At 40.3% G+C, this 22,092-nt stretch overlaps 1 protein-coding gene across 1 annotated transcript in view; it reads left to right on the forward strand.

The window, feature by feature from the left end:
- The window catches only part of acsl6 (acyl-CoA synthetase long chain family member 6), a 38,036-nt gene that overhangs the window by 13,403 nt on the left and 2,541 nt on the right, over positions 1 to 22,092 (forward strand). The window contains exons 4-20 of the mRNA XM_080866116.1: positions 1,089 to 1,153; positions 3,273 to 3,374; positions 3,531 to 3,630; positions 4,233 to 4,411; positions 9,283 to 9,315; positions 11,174 to 11,225; positions 12,775 to 12,848; positions 13,055 to 13,132; positions 15,782 to 15,916; positions 16,317 to 16,451; positions 17,182 to 17,277; positions 17,462 to 17,534; positions 19,152 to 19,240; positions 20,885 to 21,001; positions 21,117 to 21,260; positions 21,447 to 21,548; positions 21,650 to 21,721. Coding sequence (XP_080722242.1) covers positions 1,089 to 1,153; positions 3,273 to 3,374; positions 3,531 to 3,630; positions 4,233 to 4,411; positions 9,283 to 9,315; positions 11,174 to 11,225; positions 12,775 to 12,848; positions 13,055 to 13,132; positions 15,782 to 15,916; positions 16,317 to 16,451; positions 17,182 to 17,277; positions 17,462 to 17,534; positions 19,152 to 19,240; positions 20,885 to 21,001; positions 21,117 to 21,260; positions 21,447 to 21,548; positions 21,650 to 21,721 — 1,646 coding nt within the window. The remainder of the gene's footprint in view (positions 1 to 1,088; positions 1,154 to 3,272; positions 3,375 to 3,530; positions 3,631 to 4,232; positions 4,412 to 9,282; positions 9,316 to 11,173; positions 11,226 to 12,774; positions 12,849 to 13,054; positions 13,133 to 15,781; positions 15,917 to 16,316; positions 16,452 to 17,181; positions 17,278 to 17,461; positions 17,535 to 19,151; positions 19,241 to 20,884; positions 21,002 to 21,116; positions 21,261 to 21,446; positions 21,549 to 21,649; positions 21,722 to 22,092) is intronic.

Here is a 22,092-nt window from a genome sequence, read left to right on the forward strand (position 1 = left end):
AAAAATCTCCCTATTTATGTGTTGTTAGTATTGTGTTACTTTAAACAAAAAAATAATAAAACTAAACACGAGCCGTGACTGTAAAACGTTAATGAAAATTTAAAACCTCAAAGCAGAGCAAGGAGCTCTTACAGCTCTCACAATGAAATAGATGTTTTGTTTTGGCACTGTTTTCACATTGATTACAACATAATTTTAAATGATCTAATCTTATTACAATATTAGATTTCCATTTGCCCAATATACAAAACCTGGTTTGGGGTTTTAGCTTTCCAGAGACCCTGATGAAATAAACATCTGTAGCATACTACAGTACAACATAAAGCAGGCTATAAATGTAAGAATGGAAATACAGTTATCTGATCTGAACTCAAACCGTGTTTAAGCTGCCAGACTTGCAGTAAAAATTTCCCACACACGCAAACACACAGAAGTGTGATACAGACAGCACAGTGTGACAGTGCAGTTGTCTGATTGTAAAACCTCCAATCATAGTGTTTCTCTGCTACTGGAGATAAAATGAATCCTGTGGTTGCCAAGGCGATGGCTAGCGTTGCTAACGGTAACAGTGTCAGGGCTCATGGCCAGCAAGTTTAAGACACATAATTGAGTGACTCACAATGCAGAGATATTGCTCAAACCACACCTGCCCCACACTTGTCAGAGTGGGCTCTTCGATAATTGGCCAGATCGTACAGCCACAAGAAAATGACATCAGTTGGTCTGAAGTAGAAATGAATTGTTTTAGTCAGTTTGTCTAAGGCAGTGATAGTCAAGCAGTCTGGGTATTTCACAACTATTTCAGAGATTAGAGAATTAGATCGATTTTATTTTGAACATGCAAATGTAACTGAAATAACAAGAGAAAAAAAGCAAAAAACAAAACTTAAAAATCATCAAGTTTTCATGTATATATCTATGTCTACAGAATGCCTGTGCTCGAAATTATTTCTGCATTAGAAAGGGTTATTTTCACCTTGGTGTGAGCCTGAGGTGTTTAAATTACTATTAGATTTAAAAACCTTAATGATGTTTATGTCCAGTCACATAAGTTAATCATTTGTTTGTCTCCTTTCTGCGTCCAACAGGTGATGGACCTTGCTTAGGCTCACGACTCCCCAACCAACCTTACAAATGGATGTCCTATAAGGAGGTTCGTGCCATTCAGGGGACATGTTTTTTCCCTGTAACAACAACAGCTGAGAGGAGAATAAAACAGGGTGACCCCTCAAAGGGGAAAAGTACCAAATCCTTATGCTACAAAATGCTTCCAGACTTCTGATAAAGCAACATTTATAGGAACTATTTTATACATTATAGCTGCTCAAGCATGATTTTCTGCACCTCACACTTCTGATGCCAAACATAATCATTACAGTCTTTGTAATGGCAGTTGATTGACTACAGTATAAACTGTGCAGACTAGTCTGTCATGTGCCAGTGTAAGACTACAGTCAGATGACGTTTGCAGCATTTACACTGCAGAGACTCTGCAGCACCCACTCTGCCTTAAAACCAAATTTGGTACCATCAAGAGCGCTACTAAATAACTGCAGTCTGCAAACCTTGCTATATATAGATATTGACTGGGCTAAACAACACTTCTACTTTATATGTGCTATAGGCAAGTACTGCTTTAAGTCCAAGAATAGATCCCACACTATGACTTACTTTGTCTGATGTTAACTGGCATTTTTCAGATCAGATCACTATCATGTCTGCCACCCTAAGTTGGCTAAGACGTTAAGAGAAATGATTGATGCTATCCTGCTAGAGCAGACTGACTCTATAACTGCTGTTCACCTTCCATCCTGCAAAATCTGCACAGCACACACGAAAGCTGCAAGCTACTTTGCAGAGGTGCTATTGTTGTTCGTATAAGTTGCTGAATAAGAATATTACTCTTCAACACAGCTAAAGACTTTGTCCCTGGAGGTGAGGTTTCAATTCACATACTTAATGTAGACACACAGAAACAATCTAAAAATACAAGTATGATTATATTCGGAAGACCTGAAATGCAGAGTACATCATTGGCAGGGATGTAAGGTGTGATTGGCCACCGATGTGAAATAGCTCACCACTTCAAAAGCAGCACGTCCCTTTATTGACTTCTTATACTCTGACTGCTTGATAACGGATACACAGCTTTAACTTATATATATGAAAAATTAAATAACTAAACTATTTTTGTCCCACTTAGTCATGACAGTAACAAAGAAGAATACGGCTGGGAGTTGTGTTTTGGATCTTTGTTTTTTTGCCAGTAAATTTAGATACAAGGTTACCAGTTAATCAGTTTTTATCCTGCTCATTAATTTCTTTCATAAACAATAAAAAAAAATTACATTCCTCTATTTATTCCATGTTTATGTAAGCAGTAGAGACGTTTTTCCACAGCCAGTCCTGTATATTATAAAATTTCAGTCTCCCATCCCGTGTGTTAGTTCCAAGAGCAGGAGATATAATCACTTATGTCATGACTCAGCGATGACTGTGGACCAACATAGATTAAGATAGCTATACAAGGGTATGATATTATTTCTTATAAATATAAAATCAACCAACTGACTGGGGAAAAAAGGGAATATATTAACTACAAAGTCTTGGTCACTTGTATTATACTGGCTGATTTCAGCTGCATCTTCAGGGCCATGTATGAGCACTGGTTTGTATATAATAATTACACTTCCACCGCCTTCTGCGCTTCTATGTGTGTGTGTGTGTGTGTGTGTGTGTGTGTGTCTTGGATATGCCAGTGATTGCAGCACAGTTGGCGAGACATGTGGAAATAGTTATTAAAAGCAGAATAACTGAAAACTTCCCATCATCCAGTAAAGCAGTTTCAGGTTCCAACAAATCTGTGAGCACAAGACACTGGCACTCTCTTGGAAAGTCACTGAACCTTTGCTGAAACACGAAATCAAGTGTGTTATTATGTAAGTTTCCACAGCTGTATTAATCCCCATTTACTGTGATGTCTTTCACAATCATGGTAATTTGTAGAATGTGAATCATCAGTATACACAGCAGAATATTGCTTTAAAATCAAAGTGTGTTTCTTAACTCTCTCGAACTAAAGAAAGATGACTAACACAAGGTTGGGTTTCCCTTTTTTCCAAAATTAGAGGTCAGTTTATTTAGCTAAATTGCACAATACTACCAGAAGCTGAGCAAAGTTTTTTTTCACTTGGAAGATTAGCTCAGGATTTGTATGGTTTTGTTCCACTTGGTCCAATCAGTTCTCACTTTTTTTTTCTTCAATTAAATAGGTGACAGCCCGGGCAGAGCATCTGGGCTCAGGCCTTCTGCACCAGGGATGCCAGCCCAATCCGAATCAGTTCATAGGGGTGTTCGCTCAGAACAGACCCGAGGTAACTGGCACTCTTTTTGCTCAATCTTTGTCTAATCTGCGTGTAGCCCTAATTTTAAGTATATGAACTTAAAGTTATTGAGGTTTTCAAGTGCAGGATAAAGTCCGACCTCAGATTGTATTCATTTATTTGTATTTTTGTTCTGTTTGACTGTAGTGGATCATCTCAGAGCTGGCTTGCTACACATATTCGATGGTGGTGGTTCCCCTTTATGACACGCTCGGCCAAGATGCTATAAGGTTCATCATAAACACTGGTAAGAACACAAACATGACAAAGACTGTAATGACTTCACAAGCTTTGAGTAGGAAATGTAAATTTAACAGCTGTCAGTCTGCAGGCTAATAATTGTGGGGCATTGTGAGACATATTAGAACATGTGTGTGTGGATTTTTTAAACAGGAACTCGTATCAGTGTGAGCCGTAGAGCTCCCCTCACTGGTGGCTGACTGCATCTTTGTCACATTCATACAAAGTGCTACTTCCTGGATTTAAGCTAATGTGTCATTAAAACATTTGGTAATTGTAACAATAAGTAATTCTGTTGCAAAGGAACAGATGATAGGAATTTCATGTGGTGTAAAAGCTAGTGCTTGAAAAAAGAAAAGAATATATTGGAACAGTAAAATCATCATAACTTTAAAAATAACATATGTATTCAAGATTTTACAGCAACCCAAATGATAGCTCTAAAATCGATTAACGGGATTATTTTTACTTTGAACCCTTCTAAATTCAAGATGTGACCAAATTCCAACTGATTTCCAACTCCACATTTGTTTGTGTTCCTTTTTATTTCTTACTTTGATGATGTTCACACAAGGGAGCGTGTGCTCTTGTGTGCTTGTTTCATTTCAGCTGACATCTCCACAGTCATCTGTGACAAAATGGACAAAGCTCGGGTGCTTTTAGAGAATGTGGAGCGGAAGGAGACCCCCGGCCTGCGAAGAGTCATCCTGATGGACGCCTTTGACTCTGACCTCGTGGAGCAAGGCAAGGGCTGCGGTGTCCATGTGCAGGCCATTAAAGAAGTGGAGGTAAGACATGTGGGACTCTGGTATGCCTGTGACACGGCACACCATATGTATGTCAAGTATTTAGACTGAGGAGTGCTAATCTATTATATATATATATATATATATATATATATATATATATATATATTAGGGGTGCAACGATACACAAAATTCACGGTTCGGTTCGGTTCGATACTTTGGTGTCACGGTTCGATATTTTTTCGATACAAAAAAAATGTTCATGCCTTTTTAATTTGTCATTTATTAAAATTATAAATATATATTTTAACTCAAAAGTACAGTTTTTAAATTTAACCCTAACCCTTGTGCGTGTTTTTTATTTTGACAGCGAATGCGCACCTGCGGACCACTTGTGTGCAGCCCTGGTTATTTAGCTCGTCATATTGCAGCCACAGAAATTCTTTTGTCCATGAAACCATAAAGCTGCACTTTCTTTTTGCCTTATAGTCTGATTTGTCATAACTTCTCCGTTTTGTGGTAAGCTTTTCTTTGGCTGTCACTTCTTCACCCTGACCTGTCTTATTTGGCTCAGCAGAACTAAAATATATATCTGTCTGTGAAGGTTCTCAGTCATCCAGGTCATCGTAGTCAAATATATATCCTGCTGCTTTTACACACGCACTCACATAAGCTCAGCGATTCTCTGCGCGATCAACCTCTCACATGTTTAAGCTGCGGGAGATTTCACTTGTCATGTTTGCACAGTAAGCTAACGATTAATAAGACGATGTCAGAGGAATTGGTGCACAAATTATCATCACTCACAGATCAGTGCTGTCGCTCTCTATACACAGTTCGCGCGATTGCAAAGTGAAAGCAAAAAAAACAAGCGCAAATTCAAACGCGATTTCAATATGTCACATATTGACAGTGGCTCACCGATGCCAATGACATAATTACCCAGCTACATTTCTGAAAGAATGCAAAAGCATTGACATATTTTTCCTTCCTACAATAGCCCGACGGGCAGGGCAGAGATGGATTTTGGTAGCCCGACTGAAAAAAATCGCTAGCCCCAGGACGTCGGGCTAGCTATATTGCGAGCCCTGTATCTGATTGAGGAATCACTCATCTTTGGAAAAGAGAGTTTATTACAGAGAAATGTCTCTTTCCAAAATAAAAGCTATACTATCCGCTTCTTCTGGGCTATATTCTCAGCAGCATATTAAACGGCTGTCTAAATGACTCGGCTAAAGTTAGTAGCATGCTTGCTTGTTTTTTTTTCTGCTTCCACTTGTCTTTGCACTAGGATGATGTCGGCGTAAATGTGCAGTCATATTCGTTGTGTTCCCACTAGTGCTTTCAGGTTAATCTCGTTGAAATGACCTTAACGCCACAACACGGCAAATCTCCGTTAACGAGCTACCGCCGATCGCCCCGTGCATGGGGCTAGACGGCCAACACGTTAACGAGCTAACTGCGCTAACACACTAGTTCCCACCCATGTAATTGAGCATTGCATGGCACATCCAACATACTGTTTTACTTTAGTCCATGACTCGCTTACCTTCAGGGTCATACGTCACATGAAAACCAAAATAATTCCAAACGCCAGATCTGAATGAGGGTGGGGGAGGTCCATGTTGCAAGGAGAGCTTAACTTCTGTCTCGCTAGCTTGCCCTGCGCTCTTCCTTCTGATGATGCTGTCTGTGTTGAGCGCTCAGTGAATCTGCGTTCGACTACTCCGCCTAGGCTGCACTGTCGACCCTAGGCGGAGTAGTCGAACGCAGATTCACTGAGCGCTCAACACAGACAGCATCGTCAGAAGGAAAGTTGATAAAATAAATTACAAATTTTGTATTGTTCGATACATATGCGTACCGAACCGAAAGCACTGTATCGAACGGTTCAATATCGATACGAATATTGTTGCACCCCTAATATATATATATATATATATATATATATATATATATATATATATATATATATATATATATATATATATGTTCAGTTCAGTTCAGAAACTTTATTGTCATTGTCACGAGAACAACGAAATGAAGAATGGTCCCCGATCATTGCATCATCCCTAGCAATATCAAAATATAAATTAAACAATAAAATTCAATAAATAAAATAGATAGAATACTTAAAATACTAATAAGATGTAACAGTAAAACATTCACATACATTCCCACACACATGCTTCAGGCCGTGCATAGATTAACACAAGAGTGGCGTGATGGACATTTTTTTATAGTATTCAGATGTGTTATTGCAGTTGGATAACAGCTGTGTTTGAGTCTATTAGTCCTTGCTCTGATTGCCCTGTACCGTCTGCCTGAGGGCAACAGTTCGAACAGGGAGTGGCCAGGGTGTGAGGTGCCTTTTATGATGTTTTGGGCCTTTTTAAAACAGTGGGCATTGTGTAGAACTTCCAGTGTGGGGAGAGGGCAGCCAGTGATCTTTTGGGCGGTGTTAATGATCCCTTGGAGTGCTTTCCTCTGAGCCCCTGTGCAGCTAGTGTACCAAATACATATGCAGTAAGTTAGAACACTCTCAATGGTGGCTCTGTAGAAGGACACCAGCAGTTTCTGTGTGATGTTATTCCTCCTGAGAATTCTCAGGAAGTACAGTCTCTGTTGGGCCTTTTTCAGCAGCTCGGAGGTGTTCACACTCCAGGAAAGGTTCTCCTCTATATTGACTCCCAGGAAGCGGAAGCTTTCCACCCTTTCTACACAGTCCCCATTTATGAATAGTGGTTGGATCTCTGCCTTTTTCCTTCTGAAATCTATTATGAGTTCTTTGGTTTTTGAAGTGTTGAGGAGGAGGTTATTGGCCTTACACCATGACGTCAGCTGCTCCACCTCGTCTCTGTACGTAGACTCGTCTCCCTTGGAAATGAGCCCCACCACTGTGGTGTCATCTGCAAATTTCACAAAGATGTTGCTGTGGTGGCGAGGAGTGCAGTCGTGTGTGTAGAGAGAGTAGAGCAGTGGACTGAGCACACAGCCCTGGGGTGAGCCAGTGCTGAGACTCAGGGCTGAGGATGTGTGATGGCCAACTCTGACTCTCTGTCTACGGCCCGAGAGGAAGCTATTGATCCACATGCAGGTGCTGTATGGAAGCCCCAGGTCTTGTAGCTTGGCCACCAGTTTGTGTGGAAGGATGGTGTTAAAAGCTGAGCAGTAATCCACGAAGAGCATCCGCACATAGCTACCATGCTCTTCCAGGTGAGTTAATGCAGCATGGAGTGCTGTGGCTACAGCGTCTTCCGTGGACCGGTTTGCTCTGTAGGCAAACTGGTGTGGATCCAGGCTGCGGGGCAGGGCTGCTGTGATGTGTCTGCGGACCAGCTTCTCAAAGCATTTCATTACCACTGGGGTGAGTGCCACCGGTCTGTAGTCATTCAGGCCGGTGATGTGGGGCTTCTTAGGCAAGGGGACTATGGTGGAGGACTTCAGGCAGAGTGGGACAGTCGCCTGTGCGAGGGATTTGTTGAAGATCCTGGTGAAGATCCCAGCCAGCTGTTCTGCACAATCCCTCAATATTCGACCTGGCACACCATCAGGACCCGCCGCCTTCCTCGGGTTAACAGCCTGCAGCATGCGCCTCACCTCGTGCTCTTCCAGGGTGAGGGTGGTGCTGCTATGGGTGGCGTGTTGCTGCTGTGGCTCCAATACCTCTGGTACCCTGGTCTCAAAGCGGGCGAAGAAGATATTCAGCTCCTCTGCCAGCTCCAGGTCACCGTCCACAGCTCCGAGATTGATCTTATAGTTGGTTAGGTGCTGGATGCCTTGCCACACCTGCCGGCTGGTATTACTCTTCAGATGGTCCTCAATCCTCCTCCTATAGTCCCCCTTTGCCTCTCTGATGCCTCTCTTCAGGTTGGATCGGGCTGTGGTGTAGTAATCCCTGTTGCCAGACCTGAACGCAATGTTCCTCTCCTTCAGCAGCTGCCTGACCTCCCGGGTCATCCAGGGCTTTTGGTTGGGATAAGCCCGGATCCGTTTGACTGCTGTAACAGTGTCTATGCAGTGTTTTATATAGCAGAGGACACTGTCTGTGAACATTTCCAAGTCCTGATGTTCAAAGATATCCCAGTTAGTCCTGTCAAAACAGTCCTGCAGCTGCTGAGAGGCACCCTCTGGCCATATGGTAATATTCTTTGTGATGGTAAGAGCAGTTTTCTTGAGGGGGGCATATGCAGGGATTAGAAACAGTGACAAGTGGTCAGACTGACCCAGATGTGGCAAAGGTCTGGCCCTGTAGCCCATTTTGATGTTGGAATAAACTTTGTCCAGAATCTTGTCACCCCTAGTGGCACACTTGACGTGCTGGTGGAATTTGGGGATTGCTCTTTTTAAGTCTGCGTGATTGAAGTCCCCTGCTACGATATGTACAGCGTCAGGGTAGGTGCTCTGTTTATTATTGATGTTTGTATGCAGGAGTGCGATCGCCGAGTTAGCATTAGCATCTGGTGGTATGTAAACAGCTGTTATTATGACAACGGTGAACTCCCTAGGTAGGTAGATGGGCCTGCATTTAACAGTCAGATATTCAATGTCCGGTGAACAGTGACGGTCTATTATCACTGTGTTGGTACACCAGCTGTTGTTCACATGCATACAGAGCCCCCCTCCTTTGCGGGAGGGGGGCTCTATATATTTAAATAACTTGATACCAGTATGACCCACATTGATTATTACTTCCTTCTTTTCAGCCATGCACAGCTGCAAATGATTGGGGCTTATAGCCTAATTGTGGTAACCGCTGCAGGCTCTTTTACAGTGTAGCAACCTGGATTTAGAAAAGTCCTCAACAGAACTCAGAAGACATTAGTCCATATCATAGGATATCACAATAAAGCTATAATGTTTAAGAGCATTATACAGTGATTTAAAGTTGCTTTCACATTGTTTCTTTACAGGCCCTGGGTCGAGATCACTACAGAAAGCCTATAGTAAGTAACTATTTCAAAACTTCTAAAATAGTTTCAAAACAACTGGTTTTAGGCATGCTAGTAAAGTTTGTGGACCAAAATGGGTCAAATTCTGAGTTTGGTTTGGTAAAGCTTGTGTCTGTGAAGGTTCTCAGTCATCCAGGTCATCATTGTCTAAGGGGCTTGGAAAGAAAAGCACCTTCTGTAAAAACCTCTGTAAGTTGCTTGAAGACGTTTCACCTCTCATCTGAGAAGCTTCTTCAGTTCTAAGGTCAAATGGTGGAGAGTCCCAGATTTAAGCCCAATGAGAGTGTCCCCCCTCTGTGTTTAAAGGTGGTTGTTCACAGTGGACATAGATGGCTTCTTTCACTCCTCTTTGAAACCATCTATCTTCTCTGTCCAAAATGTGAACATTGGTGTCCTCAAACCTTTGACCTTTGTCCTTTAGATACAGGACAAAGGTCACGTTGAGGTGGATCTTCTATGTTGTGCCTATAAAGCCACCTCGACGGGACAAGATTCGGCGGTCCATCTGCATCTAAAGGCCATCAGAGGCGGTGGTTTACGACACCAACTGTCTGCCATCTATAATCCAGTTTTGAGATCCCTTTCCAGACGCCTTAACGCCCACTCACATCCTGGGCCTTCTGACCTCAGGAACTCACATGATAGGGTGGGACTAGGTTACATAGTGAGTTCATCCGAAACCTTGGCTGATTGTGACCTACACCCGTTTTCACACCTTGGCTCATGTGATTAGGTAGAGGATCATTAGGGGGTCCATTGTCCCTTTTGGGGTGATACTCCCACAGGGCTTAAATCTGGGACTCTCCACCATTTGACCTTAGAACTGAAGAAGCTTCTCGGATGAGAGGTGAAACGTCTTCAAGCAACTTAAAGAAGTCCAGACGCTTTTCTTTCCAAGCTCCTTCAACTTTTGTAAAGCTTGGCGAGCATCACATGATGATTGCGTGCTATGGCCGTATCAGTCCAGTTCACTTCCCAAGGCCTTGGTGAGCATGGTGAATATTTTTATCGAAGTCATCGTTAGCCAGTATTCTTAAATGTACAAACATTATGCCAAATTAACACTTTTCCCAATCAAAACAACAAAGATGGCAGCTCACCAGCCTCTGCCAAAGCTGACTAAAAACCTGCAGTGATCAGGAACTGCTTAAAAAAAAAAAAAGAACTTCCAAACAACGTGAATTATTTTAAATCACCTTCTGCATTGCTCAAGCATCTCCATTTATGTAAATTACACAAAACGGAGGCTAAAATGGTTGCAGGATGTCTTATTTTGATTACAAGTGAAGTTCATGCCTGTTTTTAGTACAAAATATCGCATGATCTCCTTTGGATTAACTGCACTTAAGTCTGTCGGGTGATTTGTCTAATAATGGGTTATGTTCACATATGAACACAAGAAGGCAGCAACCTATTTTTGTTGGATGTATCTGTGTATGTATCATAACAGCTCTGACAGTTTTTCATCTACTTAGTGTTGACAGGTAAAAATTTGAACACTGACACGCAAGCACCAGCCCTCTGGCTAACAGGTATTGACCAGTCAAGCTAGTTTTTGCCTTTTGTTCAAAATTAGAGAGAGTGAGGGCACAACTGGGTTGAGCATGCAAAACAGATGCCGTAAAGGGCTGGGTGCCTGGCTACAAATCCACCCTGAGGGCAATTACCAGGTGCACAAAGGCAAAAAAAAAGCCCCCCACCCAAACAAAAAAGGATTAACATATGGAAATGTTTGTTTTCTAGACTCACATGCATTGGTTCAGCTTGCTGTTGAGGAAGCTGCTAGAAGTTGATCTCATGACAACCTGCATGTCATCTGACAGTGTTATGTTGTTGTTTTTTTTCTTCACAGCCACCATCCCCAGCTGACTTGTCTATTGTGTGTTTCACCAGTGGAACCACAGGTAGTAAATGTTTCTGATGTTATAGAAATATCATATGTGTCACATTTGCAGTTTGTGATATAAAAATACTCCATTATTAAGTAAGAAGCACATAGGATTTGTATTCTCATCAAACTGTGTTGGCCAGTGACTCCAGAAGCAGCAGCAGGTCACAGGTAGCGCTTTTTCAAACCTTTCCTGTTAAAAAACAAACAAACAAATAAGGTTCATCTATTTGGACTTATTGCACGGCAGGGAGGTTTATCACATAAACCACAAGTCTTGTGTTTTCTAAGAGCTTTCTGAGTGCAAAGCATGTGCCACTGCCTGTGGTGAATATGAGGAGTGTGACAAGAATGCTTACATTAAAAGCACTCACAGTGCTCGGTGCTGCTTATAAGCCACACGAATAATAAATATAAAAATAAAACAGTGTTGGCCTTTCAAAATGCCTAAACTAACTAACTTTAGATGCTTTCACATAGTATTGTTTAAACACTTAAAGCGCTAAAATTATTCAAAGCAGTGATGTTTTCAAAGCCTTAAAGAGAAAGGTGTACAGGAGACATGATGCTGGTAAGTTATTAAAGTCAGTCCACAGTGCAGTTTATTGTAACTCGTGTTGTGCAATTTCTATTTACTTTACTTTGAACTGTATCATTTACTGTAAACCCAGGTTCTTCATTGCAGCACAATAATCCAGTAGTGAAAGAATCATTAACCCATTCCCCTCCCCAACCTCCTTCATTACATAAATGTCATGGCTTAGGCCACAATGCTCCGTTTTCAGAAGCTTCACCCCACAGCACCATCGACCACTTAAACCAACAGTAGGAGGGAACAAAAACAGGGTCATGTGAGGACCCACTAGTGTCAGATTGCAAATTGCAGCTCCCACATCCACGGTCTGTTGAAAATCCTGCCTCCTGCTGGCGTTAATGACAAACACATGCAGGCACTCCAGCAGAGGATTCGTTTTCCTCACATCACTCTCCGTTTCTTGAGAATTCCCTCCCGCGCTGTTGCGACATCTAGTCTATACTGAGCGTACAAGATTGCTTACAGCTGTTTGAGTCAGCTGACATCTCAGAAAGAGGAACCTTAGTTTCTAATAACCACTCTTTAAAATTGTGAAGGAAGGACTGGGAATGAGAATAAGATTAAGAGGGCATTACAGTAACAGAGAGTACTGTTTTTTCAGTGCTTATTAGGAAATGCCAAGAGAGGAGGAAAAAAATAGGAGAAGTTGAGGTTGAAACTGTGATGTAATTATTTCTATATGCTTTAGAAATAAACCATGCAGTTTGCATGGTTTGTGCAGACTGGCATGTGTTTTTGCAATATTCATAATACTGGATTCTGTTTAATAACCTAATGTATAAGGTGCTGCGTTAACACGACTCGTTTCTGGCTTCCAAGTTATAAATAAAATTCTGCTGAACCAGGTCTTTCTTTCCAAGCCGAATTCCTTTGGTGTTCACTTGGATGACTGTGTGCTCCTAGTGAGGAAATGTGTTGTGGAATCTGTTGGGCAATTTCATTATAAGTTTTTTTCCTTCTGTTCAAACAGGAAACCCAAAAGGAGTCATGCTCACCCATGGAAACGTGGTAGCTGATTTCTCAGGCTTCCTTAAAGTAACAGATGTAAGTCACCCTCTCCTCTCTGAACCTATGCTCAGGAAATGTTTTCACACCTATCCCCCAGTCGTTTATGGTCTTTTGCTCAGTGATTCATTAGCCTGGTTGCAATGTGTTCATTTTCTCGTCCACACAAATTCTTGAAAATCCAAGTTTCTGTGTCAAAATAGCATCTTTAACTCATTTGACTGTGTCTCTTGTGTGTCCTGCAGAAAGTAATTTTCCCCAACCAAGATGACTGCCTCATTTCCTTCCTGCCACTGGCTCACATGTTTGAGAGACTTATTGAGGTAAATGTGCCGAACTGTCATCTGCAATCACACTAATGGGATAGTAATGAGCTGAAGGATGTTTGTGGGGGAGGAGGAAGGAACTTCCTGTAAGAAGTATGACACTGAAGGTGGGCACTAATTACTGTAGGATTGTAAAAAAGGGAGAAAGAAACCACCCCAACTTTTCCTTCCCTGTCATCAGTTTTGCTTTCCATCTCTACAAAAAAAATTGGCATTCCTGGACTTTATGGGAAGTGAAGGCACGTTACATCATTTCCTAGCCCAGTGAAACACACACACACACACACACACACACACACACACACACACACACACACACACACACACACACACACACACACACACACAGATGACAATCTTCATTAATATTTGTAAAAGCTTTGATAATCAGTAATCAGGTTAGGTTACTCAAAGACAACATCTGCATGCACATGATTTACTATAAAAGCAGCGGTTCCCTGCAGCCTGCAGGTCACTGATAGTATTTCTCCTTTGCCCTGCAGCTGAGCAGACTTTCAAAATACGTTTCTGTGGAATATTAGGACTGGCAACCACTGTAGGGTATTGCAGTAAGCTTTACAAAGAGCCCACTGTCTCCTGCCTGTGGAAAAAACAGAGTTTCATTTTCATTTTTAGTCACAGTCTTTGTACAGTTACCTTTCTGCCCATCCTTCCACTGGGATGCTTTCTCTGTCTAGAGGTTTGCTTTTCATAGGCACATCTCCCACAAGAAACCCTGGGCATGTTCCTGCCAAGAAATGAGGAGTGTTTTTTAAATTAGGTGTTTATTTACATGTTACTTACAAGAAGCTCTATAGCTTCCTTTATGCTCTCTATGCCATCTCTTTCAGTTACAAGCCAGATGTTATTTCAGGCCTTAACTAAAAGCTGACAGCGAAGAGAGCAGTTACAGTGTAGACCTCAGTGAGGTAAAGTGGCAGTAACTTGTGGCCCTTTACTAAGAAGCTCTGAGTGTGTGCTTTTGCTGCTGCTCATTAGTAACTCTGGATTCATCTTCAAGCCTAACAGCAAATATTAAAAGGTGATCAAATCTAAATTAAGTTGGGCAATAAATGTGTAGATTCAACTTAGATCATTTTTGTGTTGCACATGGGTGTGAGCGGTTAGGCTGCATCAGGTTGAACCTGTCTGGTAAGCTGCTGCTAGCAGCACATTTGTAGACAGCGTGAGACTCAGACACAGGAAACCACCTAATCTTCCCAGAGAGCAAATACACCAGATCACAAAATAGAGCTCAAGTTCAACAGTCGCAGACAAACACAAACACACAGCTCTATATCTGATGCTGGCGAAGTCTCAGTCAAAGAGAGAACACAAGGCGGTCCCCGTGTTTTGCATGTCCTTAGATGGTGTTAGAAACCGGAAAGCAGACACTTGTGGTGCCCTTTTTTTTTCAGTTTGACAACAAAAAGAGGCGCGCTGAGTTGATAGTCAGTTTGTGGAAGTGTCACAATCTGCATATGATCTAGAAAGAAGCATGCGGTGGTGTAGCCGCATGAGAACAAGAACTGCGAAATGAACTTGAGCATTTAGTAATTCTCTTTCAAACACTTTGTGTATTTCTATGGGACGCAGTTCTGGAACCCAAAAGTAAATCCTCACTGCATAATGAGTCACTTTCTCTGCTGCTAACTATAATTATTAGAGGTAACACAAAGGAGTCATACCTGCACTAATACAGATTGTAGTGTTACATAAAAATAAATCAAGTCGGGTTGTTTAAAGCCACTTGAAACAAAACAAAACAAGGCTGTCCATCATGTCTCCACGCCTCGTCCAGTCTGGACTCATAGTTACTGGAACGATGACATCACACGTGACACTCTCTTCTATTTCACTCACCTTGAACAGCTGCCAGAAAAAAAGATAAAACTCCACTTGGACCAACTATAACTGTAAGATGCTGTGTAAGCACTGACTAATCATAAGTGAGTCATGGGTGCTATTTTTCCCCCCAATCAACTACTTTTTCATTAATACTTCAGACACATTTATCTGATAAGATCTCTGCAGAGGTGTTGCCTGAACATGCCTTGGAGCCATTTTGCATTTTTTTATACCCTGTACTGGTGTTTTTACGCAGCTAAATGAAAGTCTTCCACGACTAAAGTCTTTACTACATTATATTTATCATACAACGTGTGTAGACCTTTGTTTGAGCATAGGTTCTGACATAATGAGAGCAAGATCATGTGCATGACAATGTAAAAACACTACCGAAATAAACGTGCAAGCTATGAAGTTCCTCTTTTTGCTAAATGACATTAAATGAGTTGCGACTGTGGGAAAAACAAGCCTTCCGACAAGTATGATGACTGGTGCAGCCAGTATTTCACGCGGGTGCCCCTCAAGGGCCAGTATTTTTTTTTTTTTTTTTTATCAGAATTTACTCATTAGTGATGCTTCCCTTATCATCTGTATTACAGTTAGGTGAATGAGGTATTAAATGTTATAGAAACCTCCCTTATGAGTGTTTGCCAACATTATTTATTGGTAGTAATGTGACTTTATTTTTAATATTTCATGATTAAAGGCTCCACTTTCAGTGCTGGTATTTTGTCTGCAATGATATCAGAAAGTTAGGAGTGTTCATTGCTCAGTTGTGTTATATATGTCTGTCTGCAGTCTGTGGTGTACTGTCACGGAGGACGGATTGGGTTCTATCAGGGCGACATCCGTCTCCTCCCAGATGACATGAAGGCCCTGCGGCCAACCATTTTCCCCGTGGTGCCTCGACTGCTCAATCGCATGTATGACAAGGTGAGATGAACAGATACCAAGACTGCTTTTGTTTGAAGCTGTTGTTAGTTCTGACTGAAGCAACCGGTCCATTCCACTTAGAATTACAAAAGATGTTTGGTCCTGTAACAGGAAAACAAGCACCTAAACTGGCAAATGTTACAGTTTAAATGTGAATGTAGTTTGCTCTAACTCTCCAGCATATACCATTAAATCAAGTCTGCTCAACCCTAGAACCTCTAAATTTCAAAGAGAGCCATTAGGGGGTAATAATGTGAATGGTGGCTATTTGTTGGTATTTCTTGCTAGCAGATAATTTTGCTAATTATCTACATAAATAGCTGGACATGTTTTAACCGCTATATCAGCTGAGACAGGGCTGTCGTCAACTAAGAAATGTGTGTTTTCGCTTTGTTACCAGATTTTCAGCCAGGCAAACACCCCGTTAAAGCGTTGGTTGCTCAACTTTGCTGCCAAGAGAAAAGGTGCTGAAGTCAGCAGCGGGATCATTCGCAGTGACAGCGTCTGGGACAAAATCTTCTTCAGTAAGATTCAGGTAAACGGTGTTTCCAGCACCTAAGCCCTGCGCTACTATGGACAGACTCTACAGCTGTTCTTATAGCCATGCTACATCATATTATATATGCTACGCGTGGTTGTGAAAAAATGAATTATGATCCATTTTGATATCAAAGTTACATTTATACATATGTTCCTGTGTGTTTTTAAAGAGAAACAAAAACAGTTGCATAACTATCATAAACAAGTAGGTTAACAGGACAAGTAGCAGGGAAGGACGTTTACATCCAGACGTACTTCATTGTTGCGTTTAAGCCTCTTGGTATTTGTGCTAGTTATGCAACTTACCTTGAATGTCAGTCATTCCCCTTATTGTTACTACTTATTTTAACCATCCTTGATTAAAATCTCTTAAAATCTGAACTAATCTGCTTCTTCAGGACTGTGTTGGTGAGATTGTGTTTGCATTTTATTAGCCATGCACTCAATGAAACAGTCTTTGTCCTACCAGGTCACTAGTGATTTAATCTCAGTTTATTGAGGTGTGTAAGTAACACTCCTGTGAATTTAAAAGTAAAAAGTCCGAAGTGGCACATGTGAGTAAGGCTAACTTTGCACAATGTCCCGAATTCTTGTCCTTGCATTGTTCGCACGTCATGTGTGAAGGTCAGAATGTGACAACATCCGGACTGGTGCCGTGAAGCTTTGTGGTTTATTTTTAAAACAGAAAATAATGAGCCTTCTGTATTTACAATGTGTTTCTGCAGGCTAGCTTGGGAGGAAGGCTGAGGATGATTATAACAGGAGCAGCTCCTACCTCACCCACTGTCCTGGGATTTCTCAGAGCAGCTCTAGGATGTCAGGTCAGACCCATTAAGTGTGCCCTTATTTCTCTAACAAGCCCCTGTGATATGAGAATAGGTCTAAACCCTTAACCCTAACCATAACTTTACAACTGTCAAGTTTTTTGCTGTCAGTAATTTTACAGATTTTGATTCACAAGCTAACATCTACATTTGCTTCAACATCACATGTTTCTGCGTGCAGGTGTATGAGGCATATGGCCAGACAGAGTGCACAGCTGGCTGCACCTTCACCACACCTGGAGACTGGACCCAAGGTAGGCGACAGTGATTGTGCAAGCATGTAGAAGACAGATCACAAGACAGATGTATCCTTATCTGTCTTTGAAGCACTGAACCTGTTTACGTGACTCAGTTCAAAGGTTTTAAAGTGTTAAAAATGGGTTATGATTTTAAGGAATGACCAACAACCATAAACCTAAATAGATCCCTAATTACAAGTCTTTCACAACTACTTGGCACTGTTAAAAAGCTTAAAACTTTGTGAGTGAGCATGCAGTTTTGAGCTGATGTGATGGCATAGACCCTCAAGGAGTATCTGTTTTGCACCCAGGTGGAAAAAAAGCATAGGCTGAGAGTGTGTGGCAGGCTGAGGAAGAAACGACTAAGGAGAGTACTGTTAGAAAAAAAAACAAGTCTGGAATTGTGAGCAAGACAGGAAGGAAATAGCTGTTAGGTCATATTGCAATAGTTAACACTGCAAGTTTAGGTGATTTCCAACAACAACAAGCTCAAATAAAAGACCAATATCTGCTATAAAGACCCGTTTTTACCCTCCAGATTGGGTGTATTGTGGCTGTGTTATTTTCAGCAGCCAGGCATTGCAGGTAATTTCCAAGTAACCTCTATGCATTCATATATGCGTGAAACTCTGTTCTGATTGGCTGTCTAAGTCAGTATAATGTGGAGCTTTCTCTGAGAGAGAAATATATTTGCTGCACGCAGTTAAGAGACAGTTGAAGCGAAACAAAGTGCTGATTTTCATTTTAATTACTCATTTTCCTTTCCTAGTTCAAAAGTGATTGGAAAGTTTTTCATACATATAAAAAAATATATACACTGTTCCCTTTTAACAGTGCAACACAAATGCAGAACAACAAGAAGACTGTAAAAACAACAAAAGTGACAAGTTAACAATAGAAAAAGAAGGCAGAAAAAAAGAACATGTGCATGAATGCATGAAGCCATGGGCAGGTGTTATGCAGGGGTGCGCGTCTGGATCGGTGGGTGGGTTTGCTAACAAACATAAAGGGTAACACAAAAGTCAAAGAAAAAATTAAAGACTAATATTATTTAAAATGATGTTAAAAACTACTAAAATAAATCTAAATTATACTAAATTTAAAATGTTATTACAGCTAAAGAACTGAACATGAAGCACAGAAAAATAGGCTGATATTATTATTATTATTATTATTATTATTATTATTACATTATGTTAAAGTAATCAACTCAAAACCTCCTTTTTGAAAAGTAAAAGCTTTCCCTGTGTTTATGGCCACATATTTTTTGAATTGATTGTATTGCATAAACGAAGGTCTGAAGCAAACAAATGTGCTCTAAGTGTCAACCTATTGTGAGACAGTGTGAGACAGAGCTTCATAATACAGTCAAGCATCACCACCTGCTGTTCACTTCTGATAATTCACAGATATCTGTAACGCTGTCCCAAATGATGACGACTAGTTTTCCTTTAGATTTAATTAGTTAGTAAAAATATCGTTAATTAAACCACTTTTCCTCCTCACATAGAATTGATGCTCAGTGTTGAGCATTTTATCAATTTGTAGTCCTCCTTTTTGTTCAACAGTGGAAAGTGAGGAAGGAAATCGAGTTGTTGTGTTTCTAATGTTTCTTCTTGTACTGACCAACAGGCCACGTTGGGGCTCCGCTGCCATGCAACCTCATTAAACTGGTGGATGTACCTGAGAAGAACTACTTCGCCTCCAAGGGAGAGGGAGAGGTAAGCAAAGCGATTTCAACAGAAACACAAGATGCACTTAGAGAGCACAAACCTAAATTAAAAGCAGCATTTACTTTCAAGGAAATAGTATTGTATTTTTGATATATTCACTTTCTCTTCTTTGTTCTTTTTAAACGTACTTTAAGACGTTTGTAGTGCAATAAAAATCACACGGGGGGGTGACAGAAGCTTACTTTGACTACACAACCATTATATAGTAGGTGATAATGGATAGTAGGTACTGATTTGTAAATAACTGAAGATAAACAGCATGAGCTTATTATTAGTTATTATAAAATTATACTATAGTTTATTATAACTAACTAGGCAGCTCATTCACTTTCTCTTCACAACACTTTATTTAAAGATAGAAAACACATTTTGGGGTCAGCTTGAAAGAAAGATAGATGTGAAATGTAAAGGTAAGGCCTAAGGTCCAATGACTTAATGTTTGGATGCAAATGCAATATAATCTAATATCTAGAATCCCCATGCACCAGTATCATTTCCTAAATTTTGTCAAAACAAACAAAAGCAGTAGAATTTTAAGAACTGTTTAATGATTTAATCAATTTTATAAAAGTTTGACCTTAACTGACCTTGAAGAAGTTGCCAGAGGTCCAAAGAAATGTGATATTTGGAATCCCCATATTTTGCTTCCTATATGCCTATATGTTGTCAAAAAAAAACAATAGCATTTAGAAACATAGCTTTAAATAGCTCTATTATCACTATTATCATTTTGGCTTGTAGATCAATCTACTGGCCTTGAAGGAGAGGTCAGAGGTCAAATGTGACATGATATTTTAAATATTTATATAGCACTTTCTATCTGTTGACAATACACCCCATACTTATAAGAGTCATAGTTTTAAGTTATAAGGCTTTTTGTCCATTTTCAACCAATAAATTATTAATTTGACCTTCATGACCTTGGCGCATGTAAGGCACATTTCAGTGGCTTGTTAACAAGACGCCACTCTACACCTCTACAACGTTTTACGAGAATTCATCGAAAACTTGTTTATAGACAGAATGACACGTATGCATGCAAATGCAACCAAAAACGTAACCACTTTTGTGATAGAAATAAGTAACATACGTGCATATGTAAGGATGTGTGTAGGTCTGTAGGTGTGTTTTCACTGTATGCCAGAGAGTAGTTTTTACAGCTTTGACGTGAGCATTTTGAAATGTCAGGAAATGAGGGCAGATGTGAAGTGTGTTATAAAGATCAGAATTGAAAACTGATTACCAGCATACCAGCATATAGGGGTTGACACAGAGGACAAATACAGTAAAGGGAAAAAGAAAGTACACATTTCTAAAGTTTTACATGTCTGCATATAACCTCGCCAGGTTCTGAAATGAGGTAACTGCACCTCAGATGGAGAACCACACATGACTTATTACACTGTTTACACTTAATTTTGGAATCTGATAAGAACCGGATATTTTTTTTATTATGTCCTGATATGTAAAATGTTAGAAAGATGTACTTTTTTTCATGTGACTGTACATGTTTATAGGAAGGGTAACGTATACAATTTTCAGACTTTATAAACAACGTTGCATGTGTTTGTAGAGGACATGTGCTTAACCTCTAACCCTGACCCTGTTTGACTTTTCTAATCTGTCAACCAGATTTGTGTAAAAGGACCAAACGTGTTTAAAGGCTACCTCAAAGACCCAGAGAGAACAGCGGAGACACTGGATGCCGATGGCTGGCTCCATACGGGAGATATTGGGAAATGGCTACCTGTACGTATACGCAGCTTACATTTGAGACTAGTCATGGATTTTGAAAAATCCCTTGTGTTTATATGAGAACAATCCATAATATTTTGTTTAAAATGATATTTCTCGTTTTCCGTAGAATGGCACGCTGAAGATCGTTGACAGGAAAAAGCACATTTTCAAGCTGGCGCAGGGTGAGTACATCTCCCCTGAGAAGATCGAGAACATCTACATTAGGAGCGAACCTGTGGCACAGCTTTATGTTCATGGAGATAGTCTGCAGGTAAGGACATTTAATCATTTACAGGAAGTGCAATGTGAAGTAGAACTCCTGCTCAAATTTATGTGTTCCAAGGCCTGGTAGTCATCTTTGGCTCCTAAGAGCCTGCAAGTACATCTGGGCTATGTGTTGCTTAGTGTTGATTTTCTATTTTGATCACTATCCAATACACCTTGTTTTTTTTCTCAGTCCTGTTTGGTAGGAATAGTTGTTCCTGACCCTGAAACCATGCCTGAATGGGCCAAGAAGAAAGGTATCTTGGGCACCTACGAGGACCTATGTAAAAACACTGTAAGTGGCATATGGTTGTAACACTTATAGTTAATATTATTAAAACCTACTGGAAGTTATTTAGAAATGTAACAAAGCTCCCTCTCTCCTTTGTTTAACAGGAGTTAAAGAAGGGAATCCTTGAAGATTTGGTGCGTCTTGGAAAAGCCAGTGGCCTCCATTCTTTCGAGCAGGTAAGTAGGAACTTAACTGTTTGTAAGTGTATTTTTTCTTGATACCTTAAGACATGTAAGATAACATTTTACAGTATCTCCATAAACAGTATGTGCCTGAAGTAACATCTTTTAGATTAGATTTTAATGTCTTTAAGTAATCTAGTTATTCACAAATCCCTCCAAGCAATACCACAATATCTAAATTAATGAAATACTGCAGATACAGCTATGGTAATAAAATATATATGTTTTAAAATAATAATTAAAATATTAATGTTTTAAATTATTTCAAAGGAGATTAAGCCAAGTGAAACAAGAATGCTACTGGCATAAATTCTTGTGCTGTTTGATAAGTTATATGCTACATTTATATACTATCAGGGATTGGT

Source organism: Rhamphochromis sp. 'chilingali' (assembly GCF_963969265.1).
Source record: "Rhamphochromis sp. 'chilingali' genome assembly, chromosome: 19".
In the NCBI taxonomy this organism is placed as follows: Eukaryota; Metazoa; Chordata; class Actinopteri; order Cichliformes; family Cichlidae; genus Rhamphochromis; species Rhamphochromis sp. 'chilingali'.